Source organism: Accipiter gentilis, chromosome 19 (genome assembly GCF_929443795.1).
Source record: "Accipiter gentilis chromosome 19, bAccGen1.1, whole genome shotgun sequence".
NCBI lineage: Eukaryota > Metazoa > Chordata > Aves > Accipitriformes > Accipitridae > Astur > Astur gentilis.
In genome coordinates, this window is record NC_064898.1 from 7,288,347 (window position 1) to 7,313,924 (window position 25,578).

Consider the following 25,578-nt stretch of genomic DNA (forward strand, 5'->3'; position numbering starts at 1 on the left):
CTAGACTGAATTTTATCTGCCATTTTTGTTTCCGATCATTCAGTCTTGAAATGCCCTTCAGCCAAGTGAAAAAAGATGGAGAGTGGCAACCTGCGTAGGCAACGGGTAGGTGACAGTCATTGGAGACTTCCTTTAGCAGGAGACAGAGGCACCCATCTCCTGACCTGACTTTGATGTCTTGGGAGTTCTGCTGCTTGCTGAATGATCAGATGGAGGATATTGCAGAGACTTCTGAGGCTTATCCAGCCCTTGCTGCTCATCACATGAGCAGCAATGATACTCCTAAGGGTGAGCACATGAAGAGTGACTATGGAGCTCTGGGGAAGGGGTAAAGGTTATTAAGGGCTAGCTGGTTTTCTCCTCAATCCTTCCAGTGAAAGAGAAAGGTTCATATAGGAGTGGACATATCCTGCATGTTAACACCTTACTACTTAGTTGGTGTCAGAGGCAGAGCTTTGGCTTTTATGACCACAGGAGCCTCTTTAAGGGGTGAGAACTACTGAGAACTATTGGGATCCATATGACCAAGTTGGGCAAGAGGATCTCTTCCAACTCGGTGAGAAAAGCTTTAAACTAGGTACATCAGGAGAGAGTTGCTATAGCCTTAAGAGAATGCATGGGAGGAGCAAAGCAGCATTCAGTGGAGAGCATGATGGAGAAGGCCGTTTCCCTTTCCTTACAAAATCAGGATGACCAGGACCCACCTCCAGTGCCTGTACATGAATGAACACAACATGGGAAACAAACAAGAGCAATCAGAAGTTCATGCACAGCTGCAGAGCACTGATCCCACTGGAATTAACAGAAATACACTGAATAGCCCGCATGACTGGAATGCTGCAATTGATGGATACAAGCACTCAGGAAAGAAAGGCTGGGAAGGCAAGGAGGAAGAGGGTTGCACTGTGTACAAAGGGCTGAGTGAAATGCACACAGTTTTGCTCTGAAACAAAAGGTGACATTCAGGATTTTATGAGAAAGATCAAAGGATAAGTAATGTTCTGCTAAGAGTCTGCTATGGACTCTCTGATCAAGTACAGCAGGAGGATGGACTAGATGATTTCCAGAGGTCCCTTCCAATCTAAATTAATCTAGGATTCTGCAGTCCTTAGAGCTCGCCTTTTATCACCATTAGTAGTTCACTTATTTTATCCTTGAGTTCTTTCAAAGTGAGGCTTTGGTGAATATCTTCTGATTTTGAATATTACTATATATTTTATCTACACGTCCCCTATAGATAAGCTTTTTCTGTAGTCCTTTTATTCTGAAATAGATCCTTTGATGAGTACCCATAAAGTGGGGTTCCAGCACAGAAAGTGTTCCAGTTTCTTCCGCAATTAACAGAAACACAAATAATTCATTTTGCATACTTCTTATACTGTTCACTTGTCTGATCACTTTTTTTAGAGTCTGATCATCCATTTACCATACAAACTACCTGGCAGGTTTCAGTGGTTCTCATGTTTGAAGAAAGATTTATCGCCACTTACGTTGTTCATTGTTCCTTAAACATTTTTGCCCAGCTGTATGGGTTTTAGATTTAACCTGCTAGAGTTCATGATCTTTTCTATTTTGTTCATTTGCACACAACTTCAGATTTGGGAAATATGACTTCTTGCTTCTAATTATTTCCCTTAATCTGCTGATTTGCCATGCCGAGTTACTTGTGCCCTCTAGCAAACTTTTTTTGATAGAGAGCATATATCCAATCTGTCCTTCCAATATAATGCTCTTAAATATTTTTGTGGGATGCTTTCAGCTTACTTTTTGGCAAGCACCTTCATCCTTATGCAGTTATTTTTGAAGTTGAGCACAAGTGGGGTATGGATTTTTTTACTTGAAATGTACACACTGAGTACATTTTACATATTTGACATGCATAATGAAATATCTTATTCTGTGTTGGGAAGAGGGTGAACCTAAATTAAATCTCAGATTAAGTTTTGCCAATATACAATATTGGTAATTTTGTATTGCAATAACATGTTTCCATGAAGAACAGGTAATCTGTATTATGTGTAATTTCACAAAAATTATTTTGCCTATCAACTTCAGAGTTTACTTATTTATCCAAAAGACAAACAGAATTTCCTATATGTTTTTGACTGCAATTTAAAGTGTTTCAAAGAAGCTAACCTGTTTCTAATATGCACTATTGTAGCAAGTATTTCTGATAGTAGCTAAAAACACCTGTCTTCTCTGGATAAACATAGTAAAGTCATACTAATTTGAATTGAAATAATATTCCTTAATAAAAACAACACCACAAGTTTAAGGAATAGGAAATCTGGATGAACAGTTCAAAGAATAATCTTAATACACTTCTTTTGCACTACAAGGTATACAGTTTTTAATTTATTTCAAGAGTATTTATTTAGCATACTGTTTATTTAGAAGGAACATCTAAGAACCCCCTGTAAGTCATCACATTCAAACTTTTATTGTATCAGGTCAGCAGTGATACTCCTAACCTAGGTGATTAAATAGAATTCTGGCTACTTTAGAGTGGTTTGTATGTCTCTGGGTATCATGGACATTAAGAGAAGTGTATTTGAGTATTTGACAAAGTGGATACATCCCATGCTGTCTGTATTGCCATTTAAACTGCTGCTCTCAATTATTTTGTTTTGTTTTGTTTTGGGTTTTTTTCACTGTATTGCTTGGATGCTCTTAATTACTTTCAATTCCTCTTTTATCATAAATGTACAGTATCTTAAGAAAAGAGACACCACAAAGTTTTACTTTAACACACAGTAAAGTTAAACTTTACAGACCGGATCTGGTAGTTTGTTGCTTTCAGTTGCATTGAAGATTAGGTTTCTGTGTACGAAATTTTATTTCTTAAGGGCCATTAAATGCAAATAAGAATTGTTTTTGTGGCCTTCAATTTTCCTTTACTGGAGACAACACCAGGAATCTCAAAACTCTGGTAGGCATAAACTGTTTAAAACCTTTTTTGTCATGCTTACTTAGGGGAAGTGTGACAGATGTGCAAGAATTGCAAAGCTAACTCATGGGGAAGAACGGGGAAATAATCTTCATTGGGGTTGCTGAACATACCAAAAGGCTTGCAGTTCTTTATAAATGTGAAGGAAATGAAAGCAATCCCTCTGATGGAGACAAATCATGAAAGAATATCTGCTATCGTGATCTTGTGTGGATGTCTACCAAAGAATAATTTTAGATACTTTTTTTAAAAAAAACTTTATAAAAAGCAATTACATCTTTTTCTATTTAAAAATACTTTTTTTAAAAAAGATATCTTTTTGTTTTCTAGGTATGTGACAGTGTATCCTTTCTATCATACAACAATGATTACCAGCAAGGCCAAAATGTATCTTGTGGAAATACTGTTCTTAATGCAAGTCCTGCTTGGACAGAGCTTTTAGCAAACGTCCTTTTAACATTATTCTCAATGTTGTTCTCAGGAAAAGTATTTCACGCGCTCAGTGCTTGGAAGAGTTACTCTCTGTGAGAGCAAAAAGAAACAGCTCTATTTAAGTACATAAAGACATATATGCATTGGCATAACCTTTTCTCTTTTTCCCATTCTTGCTGCTGCTTTTATGCAAGTGCTGCTTCCAGGTAGCATGCTGTTACCTCTTTAGACATACTTCCAGTTCATACAGTAAACTTCAGCATAATTACAAAACAGGTAACTCCTTTCTCTAGTGCTTTCCTAAGATGGTTGAGCACCTTGAAAAGCTGTTTATTTAGCCTTGCTAAATGTTTTCACATAGTAAATGGAGTTATACTGCTGTTCTGTGAAGATTTTTTTTGAATAGTGAAACTTCACCAAAGAAACAAGGAATGGAACTAGATGCTGAGGCTAGAGATGAAAATTAATTCTCATGTCTTCCCTCCCTAATTCAACTGATTGATCACAGATATGTTTTAAAAAATACGAAAAAATAATTTAACCATGCATCCAGAAAGTCACAATTGTACCTTTTTTGAAAAGTCACATGAAACTGAACTAAAAATTCAAAATTCACTTTTCTTTTCAGTAGCAAGGAAAGCAAAATGTTTTGCCATGTTTTCTGTGTCTCATTATATATGTTAAATCTCTGCCCTTTTCTGATGCATTTTAAATGTCAATGAACACAAACTGATGTGCTTCTGTTGCATTGCAGTCCTGGTCCTAACAACTTTATTACTCACTTTTACTTACACAGGGGAAAACCAGATTAATTTAAATGTGTATTAGACACATAAGGAAATCATCAAGACGCATACTAGAGAAGCCTTTTTTGGTGATGTTGACTTCAACTGTTTAGGCAGCAACCAACTCCAAGTTTCTTTAGCAACCGTGACAAAGCAATAATGCAATGCAAGAAACACAGAAGATGAAGAACATCGCAAAATGTATAAATAGTGGTTTTGATCACTATGCCACTTCCCGGATTAAAACTAATAGGAAAGACATAGCTGATCTTTCAATTAGCTGTAAAAACAAATGAAGCATAAACAAAACTCAGAAGTACGTGTTACGTATGTACACATACCAAAGTAAACAAGAGCAAAATCTCTCATTTGACTTAACATACATACTCGTTGTATCTCAGGGAAGAATTTTTCATAGGAAGTATTTAATCTGAAATGGAAATAAGCAGTTATTATTAAGATTCTTAACTTTCAATTAAAGTTGATTTACTGATGTAAATCATGTACTGTAATCTGAAAAGTAAGACTTATTTTTTGAATATTTCTTCATTTTAAAGATCCTAATTTGGGAAACTGGAAAACAATTCCTATTTAGATCAAATAACAAACACATTACATTCTCCAAGAAGTATGTCTGTAGTTTTTATGTACGTATTTATGTCTAAAGTTATTCTTTGGGCATACACAGGAAAAGACATTCATAGAGCACAAGTATAATTTGCCTTTAACTCTAATTAGACATTGTTTGCTCATCAAATACAGAATATAGTGCCTGACATGTCAATCAGTTTTTGTAGGTTGAGCTCTTACCAGAGCGCTAACTCAGAACATAAAAAAAGAGGAATATTGTAACAGGAAAGTCTAATAACAATATCAGTATGCTATTTGCCACCTATGCATCCACTGCAGTATGATTTGCAGGTTTGACCATAAACAATGAGCAACAGACTAGCTCCAGAGCTTCAAAATTTTTAACCATAGTCTGTGAAAACAGAATTAAAGGCATTAATACCAATTCCCTAACCTACTCCTTGTAGGTCCAAAGAAAAGTGTAGCTCATACTGAAGTACTGGTTCTGATATGCAGTTAAGAAAAATTCTTTCTGGCTTTTGTGCATGCTCAGATCGCTTACTACCTGCACTGTAGGCTAGATTAGACCCCTATTTCAAGAGAATAACTTACTTCACTGTGTAGGGATCATTAATCCTGAAACCCACTTTACAGTCTAGCAAAGCCTTTACTTAGAAAGACAAGTTCCACAACAGCATAAATAAGAGGTCCCACATATGTTTAAAAACATCCTCATGTTTCACCGATAAGCTCCACTGTGAGTCAGAGGCAGGCACCAAAGTGTTTATATTTTGATTAAAGCCCTCATGTAAGCAGCATTTCTCCAGTAGAAGAAAGAGCTGCAAATTAGGCTTTCCTAAACTCAAATTCTGGGAAAGTCTATGCAAGTTTCTAATGGCAAAATAAAGATAAATGATGCTAGATCTTAGTTTCTGCAGGTTCACCTAGTCCAGGTTTGCAGGTGTTTTGGACTGTTCTCGACCATCTGGGCAACTAAACTCTGCCGAGGATAGATTTTGATTCATTAATTGGCAGTTGAAGAACAACCTTACACACATTTCTGGAAGGTAATCATGCATCACAAAGTTTTTAGTTCAATATAGGGACAACTGAGCAATTTTTGTTAGCCTCTAGTGTACAAAAGTAAAGAGTGTCCTCATGGCTTTATAATCTATTACTTCAATCTAAAAGAAAAAGCTGGATAAAATTCAGTTGAAATTTAAAATCATCTACCACAACACTGAAATCTATTTCAGGATGGGAAAATTGTCTTGTAAGTGTTCTCATTTCTTTTTAGCTGTGAATTAATATATGTGAATTAAAATATGAAATCAGATATGTAACAAAGAATAAGTCTCCACAGCATAATTTAAGTGCAGTAAATTAAATACTGTGAGTAGACTCTTGGGGATCAGAGAAGAAGGTTAAGTAGTGGGTACACTCAGGAAATGAGCATGAGAGACATAAGTAGAGATTGTAAAATATGGGGAGAAGGTGCCCAGGGAATGCTGAAGAAAGTCACAAAGAGAAGGAAAGGGTAGCAAAAGATGGAATCTGCTGATAAAGCAAAGGAAGAGAGAATAATTTTGCTTTCTGCTGTCTTTGTTTTTGTTATTTTACATTCTAGCCATTTATATGCTTCACTTACTAAACAAGCCTAAATCAAGGCTTATTTGTAGATAATTTTTTGAATGCTAGTTTTGAATTTTTTTCTGAGTTAACGTCATACATTACTAGGTATTGGGAAAAAGAAGTAAAACTCGTGGGTTGAGATAAGAACAGTTTAATAGAACAGAAAAGAAGAAACTAATAATGATAACACTAATAAAATGACAACAGTAGTAATAAAAGGATTGGAATGTACAAATGATGCACAGGGCAATTGCTCACCACCCGCTGACCGACACCCAGCTAGTCCCCGAGCGGTGATTCCCTGCACCCCCCCCCGCCCTTCCCAGTTCCTAAAACTAGATGGGACGTCCCATGGTATGGAATACACCGTTGGCCAGTTTGGGTCAGGTGCCCTGGCTGTGTCCTGTGCCAGCTTCTCGTGCCCTGGCTGGGCATGAGAAGCTGAAAAATCCTTGACTTTAGTCTAAACACTACTGAGCAACAACTGAAAACATCAGTGTTATCAACATTCTTCACATGCTGAACTCAAAACACAGCACCGTACCAGCTACTAGGAAGACAGTTAACTCTATCCCAGCTGAAACCAGGACATACAGGAAGATAGTCATTTTAATGTTCTTAATTTAAATAGCATTTTAGATGTTTTCAATTTGGCTAAGGGAATATGGCTTTGTCTTCCATAAACATGACTAAAATCAGTTAAAAGTAATCACCAAGTATGAATCACAACACTATCAGTTCAAGAGATGTTTAACTAAAAGCAAAATTACTAAAATATATGAATCTAAATGTAAAAAGCAAGTACTTTTCACAGATAATAAAAATTGTTACTAACAGAATTTCAATGAAATATAGAATTCAAAAAGAATGTGGGGTACTCAGATAAACACAAACAGTGGTTTTATCAAATATAGTTTACAAACCATTTCTTCTCTGTTATGACAATACATTAATAAAGTCTTATACAACTTCATGAATATAAGAACTGCATTTCTTTTTGAAAGCATTATCTTCACACATGCATTGAACATAATTATTAAATGACTCATGAAATCATGCAGAATGAAATATACTATTTCATAATTCAGTTCTGTGTTTAAGCAAGATAACAGTTTTCAGAAGCCTTCTTCAGTACTTTCATTAAATGGAAAATACCTACCGTAACACAACAAAACTAGAAGTAGAATGTTACAGGGAAGAAAAGTTTTGTGAGTAAAATAAGTATCTTTTATCATACCAAACAGTAGGACTGAAAAAGTAGACAAGTTTTTTTGGCATACATAGGCCCTTCATCAGGTCTGTTTGAGCACTGGAGACTAGAAAAATAGCCTGAGAAGTAGCATGGGCAACACAGGACTACCATCTCCTATCCTGGTCTTCTGTGTCTCCATAAACCTTGATACTACATCCATCCATACTACATAAAAATTGGCTCCGGGTACCCTCTGGGTAAACATTCACCTCTTCAGCCCTCACATACGAGACTGTCTTTTTGTAGAACCAGAATATATGCTAGAAGCCTTGGGGTATAATATGAAGGTACAAAGCTTATCAGGATACTATTACAAGAACGTGGAGGGAACTAAACCTGATGCAGCCTTGTCTGCCTCATCCATGCTGACTTTTGGGAAAATTCACCATGGTGTCTCTCTCTTGTTTGGCACTCGGGCCAAACCCCAATCAACCTCTTCCTCCTCCATATAATGAAATCTATCTTATCATTTTATACCTACTATGAAAAATTTCACTCAGGCAACCAATAACTACAGCCTTTTCTGCCAGTCACCCAAATATCCTTCTATGACTTTTCAGCTCATAGGGAATGCTGATATTAAAATAACACTCACTGTTACTTTTTTGGCTGTAAACTCTGAATTAGTCCATTTCCTTCCTTGTATTTCCAATTAAAATTCAAGTCAAATATTACAGTCGGTTCTTACTGATTTATAGGAACTTTATGTGGGTCCAACAGGGACTTGAGAATACTGCTAACTACTCATCAACCATGACATATCTTATTTGGTAAACTGTGATGCCCTCCGCATACTGAAAGTAGACATGAAATCTGAAACATTGCAGACTGGATCAGCTAGTAAGACAACCAAGGGAGTAATGAAGACCAGTAGGTAAATAATAATAATAATAATGGGAATATTCAGGAAAATCTTTCTGAAGAAATTCTGAGAATCCCAGAAAAAATTAGGCTGCAATGGACCTCTGCAGATCACATCTTCCTGTTCAAAGATGGACTGGAACAGACCTTTGGATACAGCTTGCCTGTTACAGCCTCAGTAATGCAGCCTGGTCTGCAGTTAGGGTCCATTGCCATAGCTGCACTCTGCTGACTCAGCTTCATTCCATGTATCTTTCAAGAACCACTTCCATTTTACTCTGCTTTCAGCAGTCCAGAGTCACCAGAACATGGGTTTTATTTACTTATTACTGCCCCTCACGTCAATCTCCTTTTCCTCAAAACTGAAGAAATGGTGCAGTGGAACTTTGCAGACATGTCTCCTTCCATCAGCAGCCATCACTGACAGAGGCTGCATGCTTCTCATAGCCAGGTCTAAGAGCTTTGAAATTCAAAGGTGGACCTCTGGGAAACTTTAACTTGAAACAGAAGCTGATGTACACTACACAGCCAGCCTTTCCTGAAAGCCATTAGTATGCAGAACTAATAAACCAGTGATGCCAAAAGCCTGTGTAAAATTTAGTACCTGCCACTCACACTACTGGAAAAAGCTAAGGCGAAGAAAAGGTACTAAGACTTCTTTTGTTCCTCAGAGCACTGACCACACAGCAAATAAACAAGAAGGAACTGAAGAGTTTTAACAGGCATTACTATAAGATGATTCCACCTCTAAATGCCATTATTGAAAATACATATATACGTGATTCTTACAGACAACCTTCAGGATATACATATGCACACACACAAACAAACAAACATATTGTATGTGTTAATGAAAACCATGTGTTTTATGGCTTATACCAGCAATATCCAACACTTAGCACATACCATACTCCATTTTTAAAAATATTGATTACTTTAGTTTGTATTCCTCTTCATATTCTTATACAGTAGTACTTCATCCCCCACAGAAACATAACCAACCACGGCATGAAATGCAGCAGCTGTTTAACAGCTTTTGGCAGATACAGAGAAAGGTTTAATGAGAAGACTGGCCCAGGTAGCCAAAGTTTTAGATGAATTAAATAGTGAGATATTGTCACCCAAGCTGAAAATTTGACCAGGATAATGAATTAACCGGTAACTGCCATGATGCTTTTAGGCTGGTTTAATAAATGAAAAAGCAACCACACTCTCTGTCACTGTCTAAACCATCTGCCTCCCGTTCGTTTCCCTCCCTCCTACAATAGCTTTTGAGTTTCTTGGTCAATTTCAACCAAATTCAACAGACAAGTAGAGGTCTCAGAAATACTACATTCCTACAAACTTTCTGAAAATAAGACAGAAGAGAGAAGAAGATATCCCATTTATGTCTCCACTGAGAGACTGCAATGGGCAAGAAGACTATTAGATATCAGAAAACCTGTATGAGAGAAAGACCTTGTAAATGTCTCTGTTACAGAAAACCTTCAGTCACTGCTCGTTAAACATCTAAGACAATCAACTTTGAGAAATAAGTCCACAGGAAATCCAGCTTACTTAATTCCAAGTCATGAAAATAATTAAAAACTGTAAGAGGTCAGGACCTGGGATTTCTCTCTCATGTAAAAGGCATTACTTTTCACAGGAAGGAATAAATCTCACAAGGCTATTCAAGCAAGAGGACCTCTGTACACCCAACTTTTCTGTGCCTTTTGACAGAGGCTTCAGTTTGTGTGATACACTATATCCATTTCTATCTTTCAGCTGTTCCTCCAAAACTCTTTTCCCTTACCTTAAAACATACATTCTTGCCTGAGTATTCTCAACACTAAGCATAGTCACACATAGCCGTATAATTACAAACCTATTACAGGAAGGATGAATATTGTATCTTCATATTGTTATTAAAGCCTTATGATTATGAATAAAAACTAAAATATAACCTGCTTTTAACCACTGAGTTTTCAAACAGGAAAAAGTTGTATGTTATTAGCAAAAGCGTAAACATTTAGAAAAGAGATTTTAAATGGTTTCCTGTAACACTGGGCTTAATTTAGATCCTTTTATTTTTAATTTAACTCCACACAGTGGTTCTTACCCTTTAGTGGTATTCTAGGACCATTTGTTCTTCATTACGTAATGGAAAGGAGGTCTGTATCTAATATGTGAATATCACATTTGTTTAGAAGATAAGCGGACATTCATTTCAGCCAAAGTGGCATCAGTTGTGACTATGCATCACAACCAAAACTTCCAACATCTTAACTGACTGCAGACTTTCAGAACTCTATGGCAAAAAGTTACTATAGTTCACTCGTGTGGATTACGCATATGGATGTGGCTATGCCGGCCAGAATTCATCTCACCAAACACAGATAACTTCAGCCCTACTTACCTAGGGCCCCTCCACAGACAATGAGAGAGGCAGACACTTCTAGGACAATTCATCTCCTCCTCAAGTAGGAGATACAAGATAGATATGGTGAAACCACCTACATCTCCATAAAAGGAGCCAAGCTGACTGGTGTTGATGCAGTCAAATCACATTCCTACACTTTGGCAATATCCTGGTTTAGGAACTTATGTGCTTATTCTGATGCATGATTAAATATGCAGTGCAAGCACCTGTTGGTGAGGAGATACCAAGTATCATCCAATAAATCATTTGATAATGAGTCAGTAACCCACTGATACCTAGTTAGTCATTTTCTTTCAGTCAGTGAAATTACTCAAGAGAAAATGTATTTGAATTCAAGGAGATTACAAACTTGTAGGAGGAGTTCTGTATAAACATAGTTGGTTGCTCCATATTAATTCAAGCATGCTTCACAGATGTTACAACTGATTTTGGTGACAGTTCCTCAGATGGAAGGTTATCACACTGTCAAGCCAAAAAGAAGTGTTCAGCAGAAGCATGGATCCATTTTTAACTAAATTTAACTTTCAGTATGTGATAGATAAACTGAGAAAAATTTAGAGCTACAAACACCAGAGGTTTGCTACTGCAAATTAGATATTTAAGTACAGTAATATGATATTGTAAAAGATTTTAAAAGTACTAAAATTTAGCTTATGTTACACAAGTACAAGTTTAAACTATGCAACTTAATACTGCATTTAATTGTAAAAACAAGTACAATTAAACAATCAGAATCTAAAATAATAATTGTATATAAAAATGAACACTTAAATTTAGGTCCTAAAATAAATCACATAAGCATCAACATGATCCTTAAATGAGGACAGAATCAGCATGAAATGTTGCACAGAAAATCAGATGGGAGAGAAGCTCAATACATCAACGTAATATGTAAAGAACAAACAAAAACCAACTCAATTATTAATATACTACTATTTTAATGCAGATATAAAAAGAAATCTAAAAAATTGTTACTTACCCTAGAGAACTGAAACAATGTGGATTTCTGAATAAACTACAATCTCTCTTCCCAAGAGAGAATTGTCTAACTTTTCCACTACTTTCAAATCTGGAGTGGAAGATATTTTAGGCCTGCCCAAATATCACTGGAAGAAAATTCGTTCACATGTTTGGCTGTGTTTTGCATTCCATCCTGTTGCTCCAGCATACAGACGCAGCTAATTATAATCCGTGACATAAGCGGCTAATTCTACTGCTAAAATGGTTGTGTACTGACTCCAGAAATGAACTGCCCCGCTGTAAGACATAACCAATCCATAACGCATACTAAAATGGCCCAACCTGTCACATTAGGCCAACTGCTTTATTAAAATCTGAGAATATGCAGCACTTCACAGAATCTGCACATAAAAACTATTAACATAGTTAGCTGCTAACAACACACAATGCAAAATTAGAAACAAAAGAGACTTCTCCTTTCTTTCCTGAATCCATATAACAACCAACTGACTTTTAATAGTCGTTTTTGTGAAAACTTTTAATTTTAATGCTAACATTATTCTAACTGTAATCTGTACTGGCTGGTATATAAAGTCTCTTTAAAAAAAGGAAATACATATAATATACCTATAATAGCATATATGAATTTTATATAACAACGCTAACAATTACCAACCTTTCCAAAAAGTTAAGCCATTCTTGGTATTTAAGAAAGATGCATATAAATACCAAGAGCTATTATAAAAAAAAAGTTGCATATATTACATATTTTAAGATGGTATTATAGAAATTATGAAACATTTTTTTTCAGTGCCATTTAAGCTTTGAGTTCTCAAATGCAGAAACAAGAATTCCAGCCTGGCACTGCTTACATTAGACTGACTATACAAATACTAACCAACAGACTTTCTGTTCAATCTACGATATTTTAGAATCTGTGCTGGTAACTGCCTGCAGTTTAAAAAGCATTAAAACACACATTTATAAGATTTACAGAATAGAAGTTTTGTGCTATGTGAAGCATTGTAATCATCATCCATATGTTTGGACAATTTTATTTCTTAAAGCACAATGTTTCCTTTTTTCTAGCCATACACTCACACTTTTATCATGCTTTAGAAGATGAAGCTCCTAGCAGACATCTAACAGCTGCAGATCACAAATTTAGGACTGACACAAATCCAACTGATCATAGGCTTACAAGATACTTTTTTTCCCTTTATGAATTCTATGGCCATTAATCGTTTATCAGACTCTGTTTACATATACAAATGGAGAAGTTGCTTTCTACACAAAGGAATTAATTCACTGGTATCTGACAAAAATGACAAGTATTTTTCATAATGAAATATTTATCAGTATCTTTAAAACAGCTTTTATATTTAATCTCATGGATTTCTGAAAGATAAACTGGGACAAAGGCATTGGTATGTTGTGTTTACACCAAAGCTTTTCTTTAATTGAAATTCCCTGTAAGTATGAGAGGACGAAACCTATAAAAGCCAGATAGTTTTGAAGGGTTCATTATTTAGTCATTATTTAGGTGATTGGGTATTCATAACCACGGATTTTGTGCAAAATCTTTTGTCCATTCTTGGAGAAAAGCAGAGGATCCAATAAAACTGGATAGAAGACCCCCCAAAAAGCAACATTTTAACTACATTTTAATATGTTTCCTTTTGGCATATTTGTAATTATTTGATTTCTCAATTTATAAAAAATGATTGACTAACTTAGTGCCCAGCTATAGAAAGAGATTAGATTGTATTGCCCAGTAGCTGTCCTTATGCACATCACTTTTGTGTTATTTTCCATGTATGATTACTCTTCTTGGTCTAGATTCATGGTGTCTTTTGTCTCCTCTTCTACCTATGTAGTATCTGCAAAGTAGAAATTCTAAAAATGAAAAGAACAAATAAATACCTCAGTATCTTCTGATGTTCTCATGAAGTAGGACGGAAGCAAGAACAACTGTCAGTGAGTTCTGTATCATCTGAAGGCAGCTGTCTTCCTATTTAAGTGCAAAGAATGAAAGAGAAAGGAAAAAATTTCATGAGTATGGGAAAAGAACAAGATACATTCCTGAACTGCCCTCCTGACTACTGAAGTGACAACATTTTACAAGTGATGGACCAATATCCACTGAGATTAAAATTGTGGAACACAAATGAAACACTGGACACCCAATGCCTGCTTGGGCTGCAAATGTTCATGACAGCACAGTTTACAGTAAATGAGAAATAAATGTAAGTAAAAAAAATATCTATGGGACAAATAATAAAAAAAGATTTCTGTTGCAACATAAAATTCCATCTAGCATTAGAATGCATTAGTATAATGAACAATGATTTCAGTTATGGGGTTTCCTTGCATTTGTACAAAACCCCTTTCTCTCAGTCAAGTAATAACGTTCACAGTTCAAGAATGCTGATGTCCTGTTCCTCATCAAAAACTGCCAACCCCCTTTTCAATTGGATTTTGAAAGTCAATGAATGACAACTTAGTCCTGGAAAGGTAACTAAGCAAACAAATTTATTTTCCATATTGTCAAGAGTCCACTCATACCAGCACTTGACTAACCAGAAGTACTTGCAATCTTATGCCATGAAAAAACAATGGAAAAAGATATGTAAACTGTGGTTTGAACATTCTGCCTTTAAAAGGCAGAGAAAAAGAGGAAAAAAATGAGAATTTTGACAAGAGTTCTGTGTATAGCTACACGATTTCAAGAACATCTGCTTATCCCTCAACATACAAGACAACATAATGATGGAGAAAATGACTATCACGTATCAGTCTTATTCACCTAACTGAAACAGACATAGAAGCCATTTGGTCCTATCTATATCAACTTCTCTAACTTATTCAGATATTTTTCAAGTCTGTGACATGTTTAAAGAGTGCAATAAGGATTTGTTAAGCAAAGGGCATTTAGGGCAAAAAAAGAATATTCTAGCCTCTATGGAAAACAGAGTTTATCTTGGGAATAAAGTACTACAGAAGAATTCTACAGTTAATAACAATAAGACATTTTAGCTTTCATTTATTTTATTGTATTTTAGAGTAGGACAGAATAGAATATTTCAGTTGGAAGGGACCTACATACAAAAAGGGATCATCTAGTCCAACTGCCTGACCAGTTCAGAGCTGACCAAAAGTTAAAGCTTTTTATTAAGGGCATTGTCCAAATGCCTATTCAATGCTGACAGGCTTGGGGCATTGACCACCTCTCCAGGAAGTCTATTCCAGTGTTTGACCACCCTCTTGGTAAAGAAATGCTTCCTAATGTCTAGTCTAAACCTCTCCTGGTGCAGCTTTGAACTGTTCCCACGTGTCCTGTCACTGGATATCAGGGAGATCAGCAATTATTAAATTAAAAATTTAATTTTCTCTATTTGTCAAAAGGCAGTATGTGTCCATAGAGGTTTATACACTGTGGTCAGAAAATAGATTCTTAGATCATCTGTGCAGTCAAAAGAGTATTGGGATAGTACTGGAATCATGCTCTTCGTTTGCAGTATCTTTCTCTTTGTGGCCTAAAATTAGTCGGTCGGTCAGTCAGTCACGCTCCCTCCTCAGAAAAAAAACAAAATACCCCAAGCCTCTTGTGTCCCCAAAATTGCATTGCAAGAGATAGTTAATAACAAAGTTAACTAAGAATAGAAGCCCTCTACTGCTCAACAACTGTAATTATGTGGCAAACAGTAAATAGAGCTAAAATTAGGTTGTATGGATGTGTAACTCCAGATAAAACAGAGGTTTTGCCATATGAAATAGTAAAAGATACCTTGATAAAGGTTCAGAAAGGTCAACTAGTACAGCAAAAGCAATTTGCATTAATGATAAAATGGCACATACTTTGGAAAAAAGTAAAATTCGCATGAAAATATATACTTCTTAGAATTACCAAATGCAAAAAAAAAGCAAACCCCAAACCCAACACATACAAATATTTATCTGTAGAATCACTGGATGCAAACACCAAAACTAACCAAATTCTCAAGAAATTAAAGTAAGGGGTAATTTTATTAATGGTCAGAAAATATAAAAAGTAATTAGTTACTAGACACCTCTGGACTGCCAAGAACTGAGCAGAAATGTCCAAGTCTTCTCAATTCTTGTTCTTGTGCATGTTAGTCACTTGTGAGCTTGAATAATGACACAATAGAAAAATCACCTTTTTAAAAAAGTTTTTCCAGTTCTCCTGAATTCCCACTGTCGTTAGAGGCTCTCATATGATATGAAACAACAACTGTTGGAAACAATTTTTTTAGTGTTTCCCTCCAAAGCATTTTGAGTTGGCTACGTTTGACGTGCTTTTTAAATTTGTAAGGGATAGGACAGCAGGCCATTTACTGATAGATTGAGACCTTGCCCCTTCCTAAGAATAGGGCTATGGTGAATATCTAGAAAGGGATGTCATCTTCTAAACCTGAGTAAAACAGTGAGCCAAAGGAGGACGTAATCTTTCACATATAAATTGAAAGAAACATTTGAAAGTTACTGTTGTACCTATTAAAGCTATAAAAACATAGTTGTTTTAAATAGTTACTTAAACAAGGTGGAAAATAATCCAATAGGAACCTTTTAGAATATAAACACAAGACCTCCAATCATAGAAGGCTTTAAAGGAGATCTGCCTAGACCATTTAATTATATGATATCTACAAGGAGGTTCAAAACAGCTTTGAAGCTCAGAATATTTAGGTTTTATTAGAGTATGAACAAGAATAAACTAAGAGAAATCTGAAAATGACTATGCATGACAAGATAAAAGTAAAAGGACTTATTTGTAAGTATGCTACTGCCCATCATGCCAGTGCACAGCAGGTCCTTGTGTCTGGTTTCTAAGAATTTTTTCCATCTGTGAGCATGAACAGCTGGCTGTCAGTCTATTGCCTGATCATCCTAGTAATATTTCAATCTCTGTTTCAGCTGTTCTCTCCCAGCTCCTTGCTGCCACACTCCTGCACCCCTTTTTTGCCACATGCTGTCACCTAGACTCTCCTCCCCAGTATGTTCAGTGGCTCCAGAACAGGAACCTTTTTCACCTCCTGTTCACCCACTCTACTCACTCTTTTTTTGAAATTAATGTGGGCACAAAATGAATTAATATAAAACACATTCAAACTGTCATAGAGGGCTAGTTGGAGGGGTTTTTTGGGGGGGTTGTTAAATGGTATCATCTGCTTGGATTGCACCTTCACAAAGTTTGGTTAAAAATATTTAATTTCTGTGAGTTTAATTCTGTATGATCCTTTAAAGAGGTTAAGTAGCAAGACAGCAACTGAAAAGCTGCATGCGTACTTTGTGCTCAGTGCTGTACTCCATGTGAAGATGAGCATGACAAGTGAACTGCAATAGATGTAAGATGGGACAAATTGTTTTTTCTAAAAGCAAACAAGCAAGCTCAGGTTTATAGACCCTTTCAAAGAGTCAAGCTGGGGAGGAAAACACCAATTTGGAGCCTGCAGCTTGCATGCAGACTGGAAGACACAATGGAAAGACCTTGTTACAGTAGTACCTTAAAGGCAGAAGATGTTGCCTAACTTAATACTTGGAGGAAAAAAAAAATACCTAATGTGAAATGTCCAAACAGATTTGGAATGATTTTGTCCTATTGCATGGTTGGTACAATTCAAGCATTCTCCTAAGTATGAAATTCAACTACTGTTCACTCGAGGAAATTAATTGTTAGCTTTTTCTCAGGAATAAAACCAGAAATATGTACTTTGGTTTATATGAAACTCCACACTGGACTGGAAAGTGGAGTAAAGCACTTCTTAATAGGTTCATTATTTTGTGCATTGGGATTTTTATTTTAGGATATGATTCACTGTGCACCTACTCACAGCTCCACCTGCAAGCACTCTGTGACAGGCAGAATAGTATATTTACAGTTGTGTTCTGTACAGTATGTCAAATGACTCATACAACAGATGTCAACAGCACTGACAATCAACAGAGAATGACGTTTCGTGTTCTTTGGTCATAACATTTCCTTTTACATCACTTGTCCTTTACTAAAAACTAAAGCAACCCCCCCTAACCCACTAAACATCCAAAGCAGGATAGTCCAGTCTTCTGCTTCTGGGATATCTGAACTCTGAAGAATTCAAGTGAAACACATGGCTGTCACCTAGTGTAGGTGGCTGTATAAAACAGAAAATTGAATTACTGTCCCAACATGGCAGAATAGGTTTAACAGGTCTTGGAAGCTCTGCATCTGTACCCATATTCTCATATTGCATACAGGTTTGTACAGATACAAACCCTAAAGAATATGATGAGTTTACCACTGTCTTTTGCTTTCTTCCTATTCATCTCCTTTCATTTTTCCTGTTTCCTCCTCTACTCACAGATATATCAGAAGTGTAGCTAAATGAGAGATAGAAAAGCCTCCCATTTTCTTTTATCATTGAATGTTATTTTTCAGTAACATAATGTATATTTAATTCTGACATAATAAAGCAGGTGTATCTAATCTGCATTTGAAATAAAAGCATCAAAAACTCTATTTAAATCTTGTAATTCAGTGTCTACTTCATTAGTTAGAATAGTTTTTTCATTCAGTACCAGCATGCATCTTGCCAGAAAGAAAGGAAGCATGAGAGCAATTAAAAATAATTAAAAAAAAATATTAAGGCACACTAGAAAAATGTTTCCTGTTCCAAAAGATTTAGAAGAGAAGTGGAAATATGAAAATTACAGTGCTCTGGCCAGACACTATAACAGGAACCACAGTCCCAGAGCTCAGTCCCTGACAGTCTCAATGCCCACAAAGTTCTAGTGGATTGCAATTTTATATTTGGAGCAACTGACTATTGAATTATTTCCATAGGAAGAACCTGCATTAGTTTAATTTTCTTAAAATTGCAGGCATCAATAACAGTGATAAAAAGATGGAACACTAGTTAAATATCTAAGAGAAAAGATATAGTGTTAATGTAATGCTTCTTCCCTGTTAAACAACTGGAAAAAGTTGTTGTGGGATGGTCATACTACAGACCAGCATGTATGCTGAGAGAGAGAGAATGAGTGAGACTGGCTGTTTAGCTATTATAAATTAAATGAATACATTCTTAATAATTTGTTATGAGTCCTAAAGAGAACTTTCTTAATTTCTTTTGTTGCACAGGTTCAGCTTGCAAAACCTTAGAAGTACTTCAAAAAAAATGAACTAAAATTTAAAAGCTAACAAAAGAAAACAGAAGACAATAAATAAAATTTAAGGAGAAGGTAAAACAAATCTATGTTTTAGCTAATATGTAAATTGTGGTCATTAACCTAACTAAATCTTGCTCCAAGAGAAATAAGGATGTTAGTAAGCAAATCAATGAGTAAGCAAAACAGGCATATATATCCTAAATTTTATTTAGCAATAATCTAGACAAAAAGAAGTTTTAAATATTTTCATCTTACATGATTGTGTTCACATGTTCTGATGAATATTCAGTGTAAAAGACAGGAATAATGAAGGCTTCAGCTGTACAAGAAAGTTACATAAGTTTACAGGAGCTATTTCTAAACAATTTGTTTTTATATTTACACATATAAATCAGAATTTTGAAGTGGATCTGCTTAAAAATTTCCCTTATAGTGAGCTCCTCAAAGTAAACCAGAAGGTTTTTAATCTCAAATCCACTGCAAAATATATCTTTTTTTTTTTTTTCCCCCTTAATAGAGAACCTGGAGGCACCCAGGTAAGGCAGAATATAAAGACAGCTTATAAACAAGTAATTTCCTGCCAATTTCTCTTTGTTCAAAGAGAATCCTTGCTCAAAGAGAATCCTTGCTTTCAGACCTGATATTTGTCTCCTCAGTAATTCAGAAAACTCTGAAGTTTCCTCCAGAATCAAGGAGGTTTCTGTTTTATCACCTGTGAAATCTGACTTGCAGCTCTGTAGCCTTTGCAGCAATTTCTACTCTTGACTCTTCCTGTGGAGCTGCAGGCTCCTAGACCCTTGCTTGTGTTTGTCTCTGCCTTTTTACTCCTTGGTAAACATGTGTTTTCTGAAATTGCCTCGTCTGGAGTAGTTTTCAATGTCCTCAAGCAATGAACAACCTGCTCTGCTTCCATGAGGTCTTACCTGATGCAGTCACTCTTATTAATGGAACACAGCAAGTAAGAAGAATGAAAAGCCCCCAAGTTAGGCAATCTGCCATACCCACCTCTGTTTACATTAGCATCATATGCAGTAGGATTTAATTAGCTAATGGACAAAAGGATACACTTTTCTTCAACAGTTTGCACAGTATACACCACATTATAATCAAATTATGTGTTCTCTGAAATCAGACATACTTCCACTGTTACTGAATGAAATAATTTCTTGCAGACAGTGCAGGAAAAGCTTTTATCCAATACTGATTATCTCCTATGGTTTTTTGGTAGCCAAGAAAAAGCCACGTTCCCAAAGCATTTCACTTTTCCTTTAAAACTATGTTATAAAACACTGAATGATTAATGATTTTCCATTTTACAAGTTGCCATTGTAAAATTGTTCTGAAATAGATTACTCTCAATTTTGCACTCAAAAATCATACTACACCCTATGACTCACTAAAAGAATGTCAGGGAAAAAAGCCTTAACATTTTAAAATACCAAAAATGGGGGGGAGAGTGAGAAAAGGCCCAATGAAAAGCAGCTTAAAACACATATGCACTAGCTATTATTTTGGAAACTAGAAGTATACAGTATTTTGCAGCGCTTCCACTCTGGAACTGAGTTCGAGTTCCTCACTTCTCAACTGCAAAGGTCAGTTTAGACCTGTACCATACAGGTACAGAGTCAACCCAGCAAAACAGTTCACAGAAAGAATTCCTCACCTTGAAGGCCTGGGCAACTTTTGCTTAACAAAATGCAGCTACATTTAAAAATACAATTTAATTGATGACTTCCTGAGATCACTCCATGGAGACTCTGTACTGAGCTATGTTTAAGAATGCCAGATGTATGCACTTAATCCAGAGTCACTTTTCTGGATCAAGATGATTGTCCTCATCAGGCAGACAATGGAAGCTTAGCATTTAGCTGAGATCATCTGGTGGGTTGACCCTGGCTGGATGCCAGGTGCCCACCAAAGCCATTCTATCACTCCCCCTCCTCAGCTGGACAGGGGAGAGAAAATATAACAAAGAGCTTGTGGGTCGAGATAAGGGCAGGAGAGATCACTCACCAATTACCGTCACGGGCAAAACAGACTCAGCTTGGAGAAAATTAACTCAATATTTTACAAATCAACCAGAGTAGGGTAATGAGAAATAAAACCAAATCTCAGAACACCTTCCCTCCACCCCTCCCTTCTTCCTGGGCATAACTTCACTCCCAGATTCTCTACCACCCCCCCGACCCCAGCGGCGCAGGGCGACGGGGAATGTGGTTTACGGTCAGTTCATCACACGTTATTCTCTGCCACTTCATCATCCTCAGGGGCAGGACTCATCACACTCTTCCCCTGCTCCAGCGTGGGGTCCCTCCCACGGGAGACAGTCCTCCACGAACTTCTCCAACGTGGGTCCTTCCCACAGGCTGCAGTTCTTCATGAACTGCTCCAGCATGGGTCCTTTCCACAGGCTGCAGTCCTTCAGGCACAGACTGCTCCAGCGTGGGTCCCCTGTGGGGTCACAAGTCCTGGCAGAAAACCTGCTCCAGCGTGGGCTCCTCTCTCCATGGGGCCACAGGTCCTGCCAGGAGGCTGCTCCAGCGTGGGCTTCCCACGGGGTCACAGCCTCCTTTGGGCACCCACCTGCTCTGGCGTGGGGTCCTCCATGGGCTGCAGGTGGAGATCTGCTCCAACGTGGACCTCCTTGTGCTGCAAGGGGACAACCTGCCTCACCATGGTCTTCCCCACAGGCTGCAGGGGAATCTCTGCTCTGGCGCCTGGAGCATCTCCTCCCCCTCCTTCTTCACTGACCTGGGGGTCTGCAGGGTGGTTTCTCTTATATGTTCTCACTCCTCTCTCTGGCTGCCGTTTCTGTCTATCCCAACTTTCTTTTCCTCTTAAAAACGTTATCACAGAGGCGTTACCACTATCACTGATTGGCTCGACCTTGGCTGGTGGCAGGTCCATTTTAGAGCCGACTGGTATTGGCTCTTTCAGACACAGGGGAAGCTTCCAGCAGCTTGTTACAGAAGCCACCCCTGTAACCCCCCCGCTACCAAAACCTTGCCACACAAAGCCAATACAGATCATCAGAAGTTTTTACCCCTTCTGATGTTCTAGGAAGACAAAAAGAAGGCCAATGGAAAGGAAGCAGAAAAGGACAAACAACTTTTCTGACCAATCACCATAACAAAATAGCAATTTGTGCTCTGAACTTCGTGGAAGAAACTCAAACAGCCTTTAAAGAGCAAGAGTAGACGTGTACTGCAAATAATTTTTAAGAATCTGGTTTGAAGTTCTGAACTCATATAGAAGTAGAACCTTAGTACCAAAGGTTAATTCACAGCCCTTGATCCACCACATCTTTTTTGAGATACCATTCACTATAAACACTGTAGAAATAATCATTAATGTTAATAATATACCCAAACAATCTGTTGGCCCTACTGAGATAGTAGCATTGCCAAAATGCAAGCAGAAAAATTAGGCATGAGAAGTGCCTAATTAGAAACTTGCCAAGTAAATTATAAGTGTAGCCTTTTAACAGAGAAGAAGCTATAACCAACGTGGGAATAGACCATAAGCTATTTCTTGTTTGACTGAAATGTGTAAATGAGGTATGGGAATAGTGTAACTACCTAGTATTTTGAAGGGTTATCAACAAAGCTGAGCTGTGGGCAACCACACAAGCAGAGTAACCATAGTAAAACCATTGACTTAAAATTGACAGATATAAATCGGTAATTCTGGATTATGCAAAGTTAGAATACATTTGGAAAATAAATAGCTAAATTAGTTTAAAGAAGAAATAAAAGCATGCCTAATATTTTTTCTGGAGTGCTATCTGAAAGAATGTTTATTATAATGGGGTATCTCATTCTGATAGGCTATTTTGAAAACAAATAAACAAAAGCCAAGTACAGAAACAGGCAACAAAATGAAGTAGGCTCTAGTCAGCTGCTCTCATTATGCAAAACAGGAGACAATGGGTTTGATTTTAGTAATAAACATCATCAATGCCTAAGTTTCTCCTTCAGTGAACTTGTGATTTGTAATATTTTCAGAATTACTAGTCAAAGTAACAGAAGTTATGGTTAGAGTCCTCTTCCCTGTTATTTAGTCAAAATATTTTACTTTACATCTTTAGGCCTCATACTTAGTTGGCTTTGCATCAGCTAAAGTGAGAACAGCTGCATCCTACTTTGTATGAACATCTCATTGCTGTCTGGATAACAATACTACCTAGGCAGGCTGCTTCATTTTTAGCTGTGCCATCAAACTCCCAGTCCATCAGCTGTTAGAAAACAGTTGCAGTACCAAACAAAACCAAGTCACAGATCAGCCCCTCCAGAAGGGAACAACTTCCAGAAATTCACTATTTCCTAAGATAAAGGTGTCTGACAGCCCCTGACCTACTCTGTTATGGTTTTTTAATCCCTCAGAGCAGAAAAGCATCAAAATCAGTGTAAAACTGTGTTTCATCTTGGTCAGCTACTGTACAAAACAGAATGGACCCTTTTATTCACAGTATAATTACCTGCATTCCCAGTTCAACCATGACATACAGCTATCTGTACTGTTCATAGCATTTTCTTAGGAAGTATCCTTGATGTTTCCTGGAATATTGATAGGAAGAGGCCTTAAAGGATGACCAGTAACACACAAGTAGTCAGTGCCAACCCCCTCAGATTTTCAGAATGTGCACATCTTTGGGGCTCTTTTTCTTTAAATGTGGTTGTTAGACTTTATAATTAACTGATTTTACCTGCCTCATAGGATCCTTAAAATTTGATTCTGGGCTTGGCAAGAACATCAATACCAGACCACTTAATTTTTGTATTCTCAAACAAACTCTAGTAGATACTTAATATGCTTCTCCTTCCTGATTAACTGTGCTTGATGTGTTTGGATTTTAAGCTTTTTCTAAAGTCAAGGACATACTGGATTACTATCAATTGCTAGTAGTTCTTATTTCTTATACAATTTAATACTCCATGGCTGCCTTCTATGTAAGAGCCACAAAAGAAGAAAATAAAGAATGAAGCTGCATTTTAAAAACAGATACATATCCTGATACATACCTGTATGCATGTGACAATATTTATACGTATCTCCCAAAATTCCTCCACAAGTCTCTACTGGTTGCCACAGGACAGAGCAAACAAAAAGGACGGTGGTTTTTTAGGCTACTGAAATAGTTCGAGAAGAAAAGTTCTGGCCAATACTATATTCAGATTTTCTCCAGAAAATGGTGCAGGAAGAAAAGGATTATTTTTGGATCCTTGTGTTCTCCCTAAATTTTTAAGACTGAATCAAGGAGGGATTGGCACTTTGACACCCAGGGCTAGAAGAGAAGTTGTCTCTAGCCATACTAATTTTCATGATGGGGTCCATGAATATGTTGTTAGCTGAAGACTGGGAAGTCAGGGAAGACAGAAACTGCGTGTTGCATTTGTGATATTCAGCATCCAGCAGCACATAGGAATATTCTTCCTGTAGCAGCATGGATGGCCAAGTGACTGTGAAAAAGTGAAGACAATGACTCACCTTCAGGTTACGTATTCAGAAACTGTTTGTAAAGAGTTGAATGAAAATGTGTTTGGACTGCTGCTGGGGAAGTTGTTGAATCCTTGGGGCAGACTGTAACGATGCTTCATGTGAAGGCTGTACATTGAGAGACCAGGACAAGAGCAGGTGGTAAAGTACTGTAGGAAAATTTGAACTTATTTTAAGATCAACTAATGGAGGTAATCTCACTGCCACAAGAGACAGACCCCAAACAAAGAAGGAGCATTCTCAGGCTGCTGTTTTAGTAGCCGATCTGCTATGGACAGATACCACTTCTGCTCTTGATGATTAACATGGAAGTTACAGGTTAAGGAGAATGGCCTTTAAGATTCAGAAGACTACCTCTATGAGCAACAAATCTGTACACACTGAGCATTTTCCAGCAACACGCTCCCGAAGATAATACAGGAAATTAGTACACCCATTTAATCATACAATGTAACCTTCACAGTAGAAGCCAATAGACAAAAAGAGATTCTTCTGCATTTAACAGTATCTCTTTGCTAAAGTAGCATTTTCTACCCTCATATATTGCAAGGATTTGGAACTCTTCCCTTGTCTTTCACTGCAAGAGAATAGATTTAATATACCTCTCATTGCCAGTCTGGCTCCCTGGCAAGTACCAGCTGCCTTCTCTTAATGAAGTTGTTGGTGGTGATGGTGTTTCTTCACTCATGTTCAAATAATCTGAGATAACTATGTGGGCAGCCTTGGGCAGATACTTGGTTAATCTTCAAACCATGGCTTAGAATGGACAAATCATATAAGGATCTATATATTACATCTATATATTTTAATCAGACATGGATCAGGATACAGAGATATATATGAAATGGTCTGTACTAAGCATTATGTGTAGATATTGATATGGACTTTAAAGAAATATGCAATCAATTTCTGACTAGCTAGGCTATATTCCCTTTGCTTCAATAAAAAGAATGAAATAAAGAAAACATCTCATTTATATGAAAGCCTTCAAAAATTTGAAGTTTTCTGTTAGATTTTTTTAAATAACACAAATAAGTCTGTCTATCCATACTGCACA

General features: G+C 36.9%; 1 protein-coding gene across 2 annotated transcripts in view; it reads right to left on the reverse strand.

Annotated features, from left to right (window-relative positions):
- The window catches only part of SGCG (sarcoglycan gamma), a 158,208-nt gene that overhangs the window by 97,865 nt on the left and 34,765 nt on the right, over positions 1-25,578 (reverse strand). For both annotated transcript variants that reach the window (XM_049823041.1, XM_049823040.1), the window contains exon 2: positions 13,782-13,869. In XM_049823041.1, coding sequence (XP_049678998.1) covers positions 13,782-13,805 — 24 coding nt within the window. In that variant the 5' untranslated portion in view covers positions 13,806-13,869. The remainder of the gene's footprint in view (positions 1-13,781; positions 13,870-25,578) is intronic.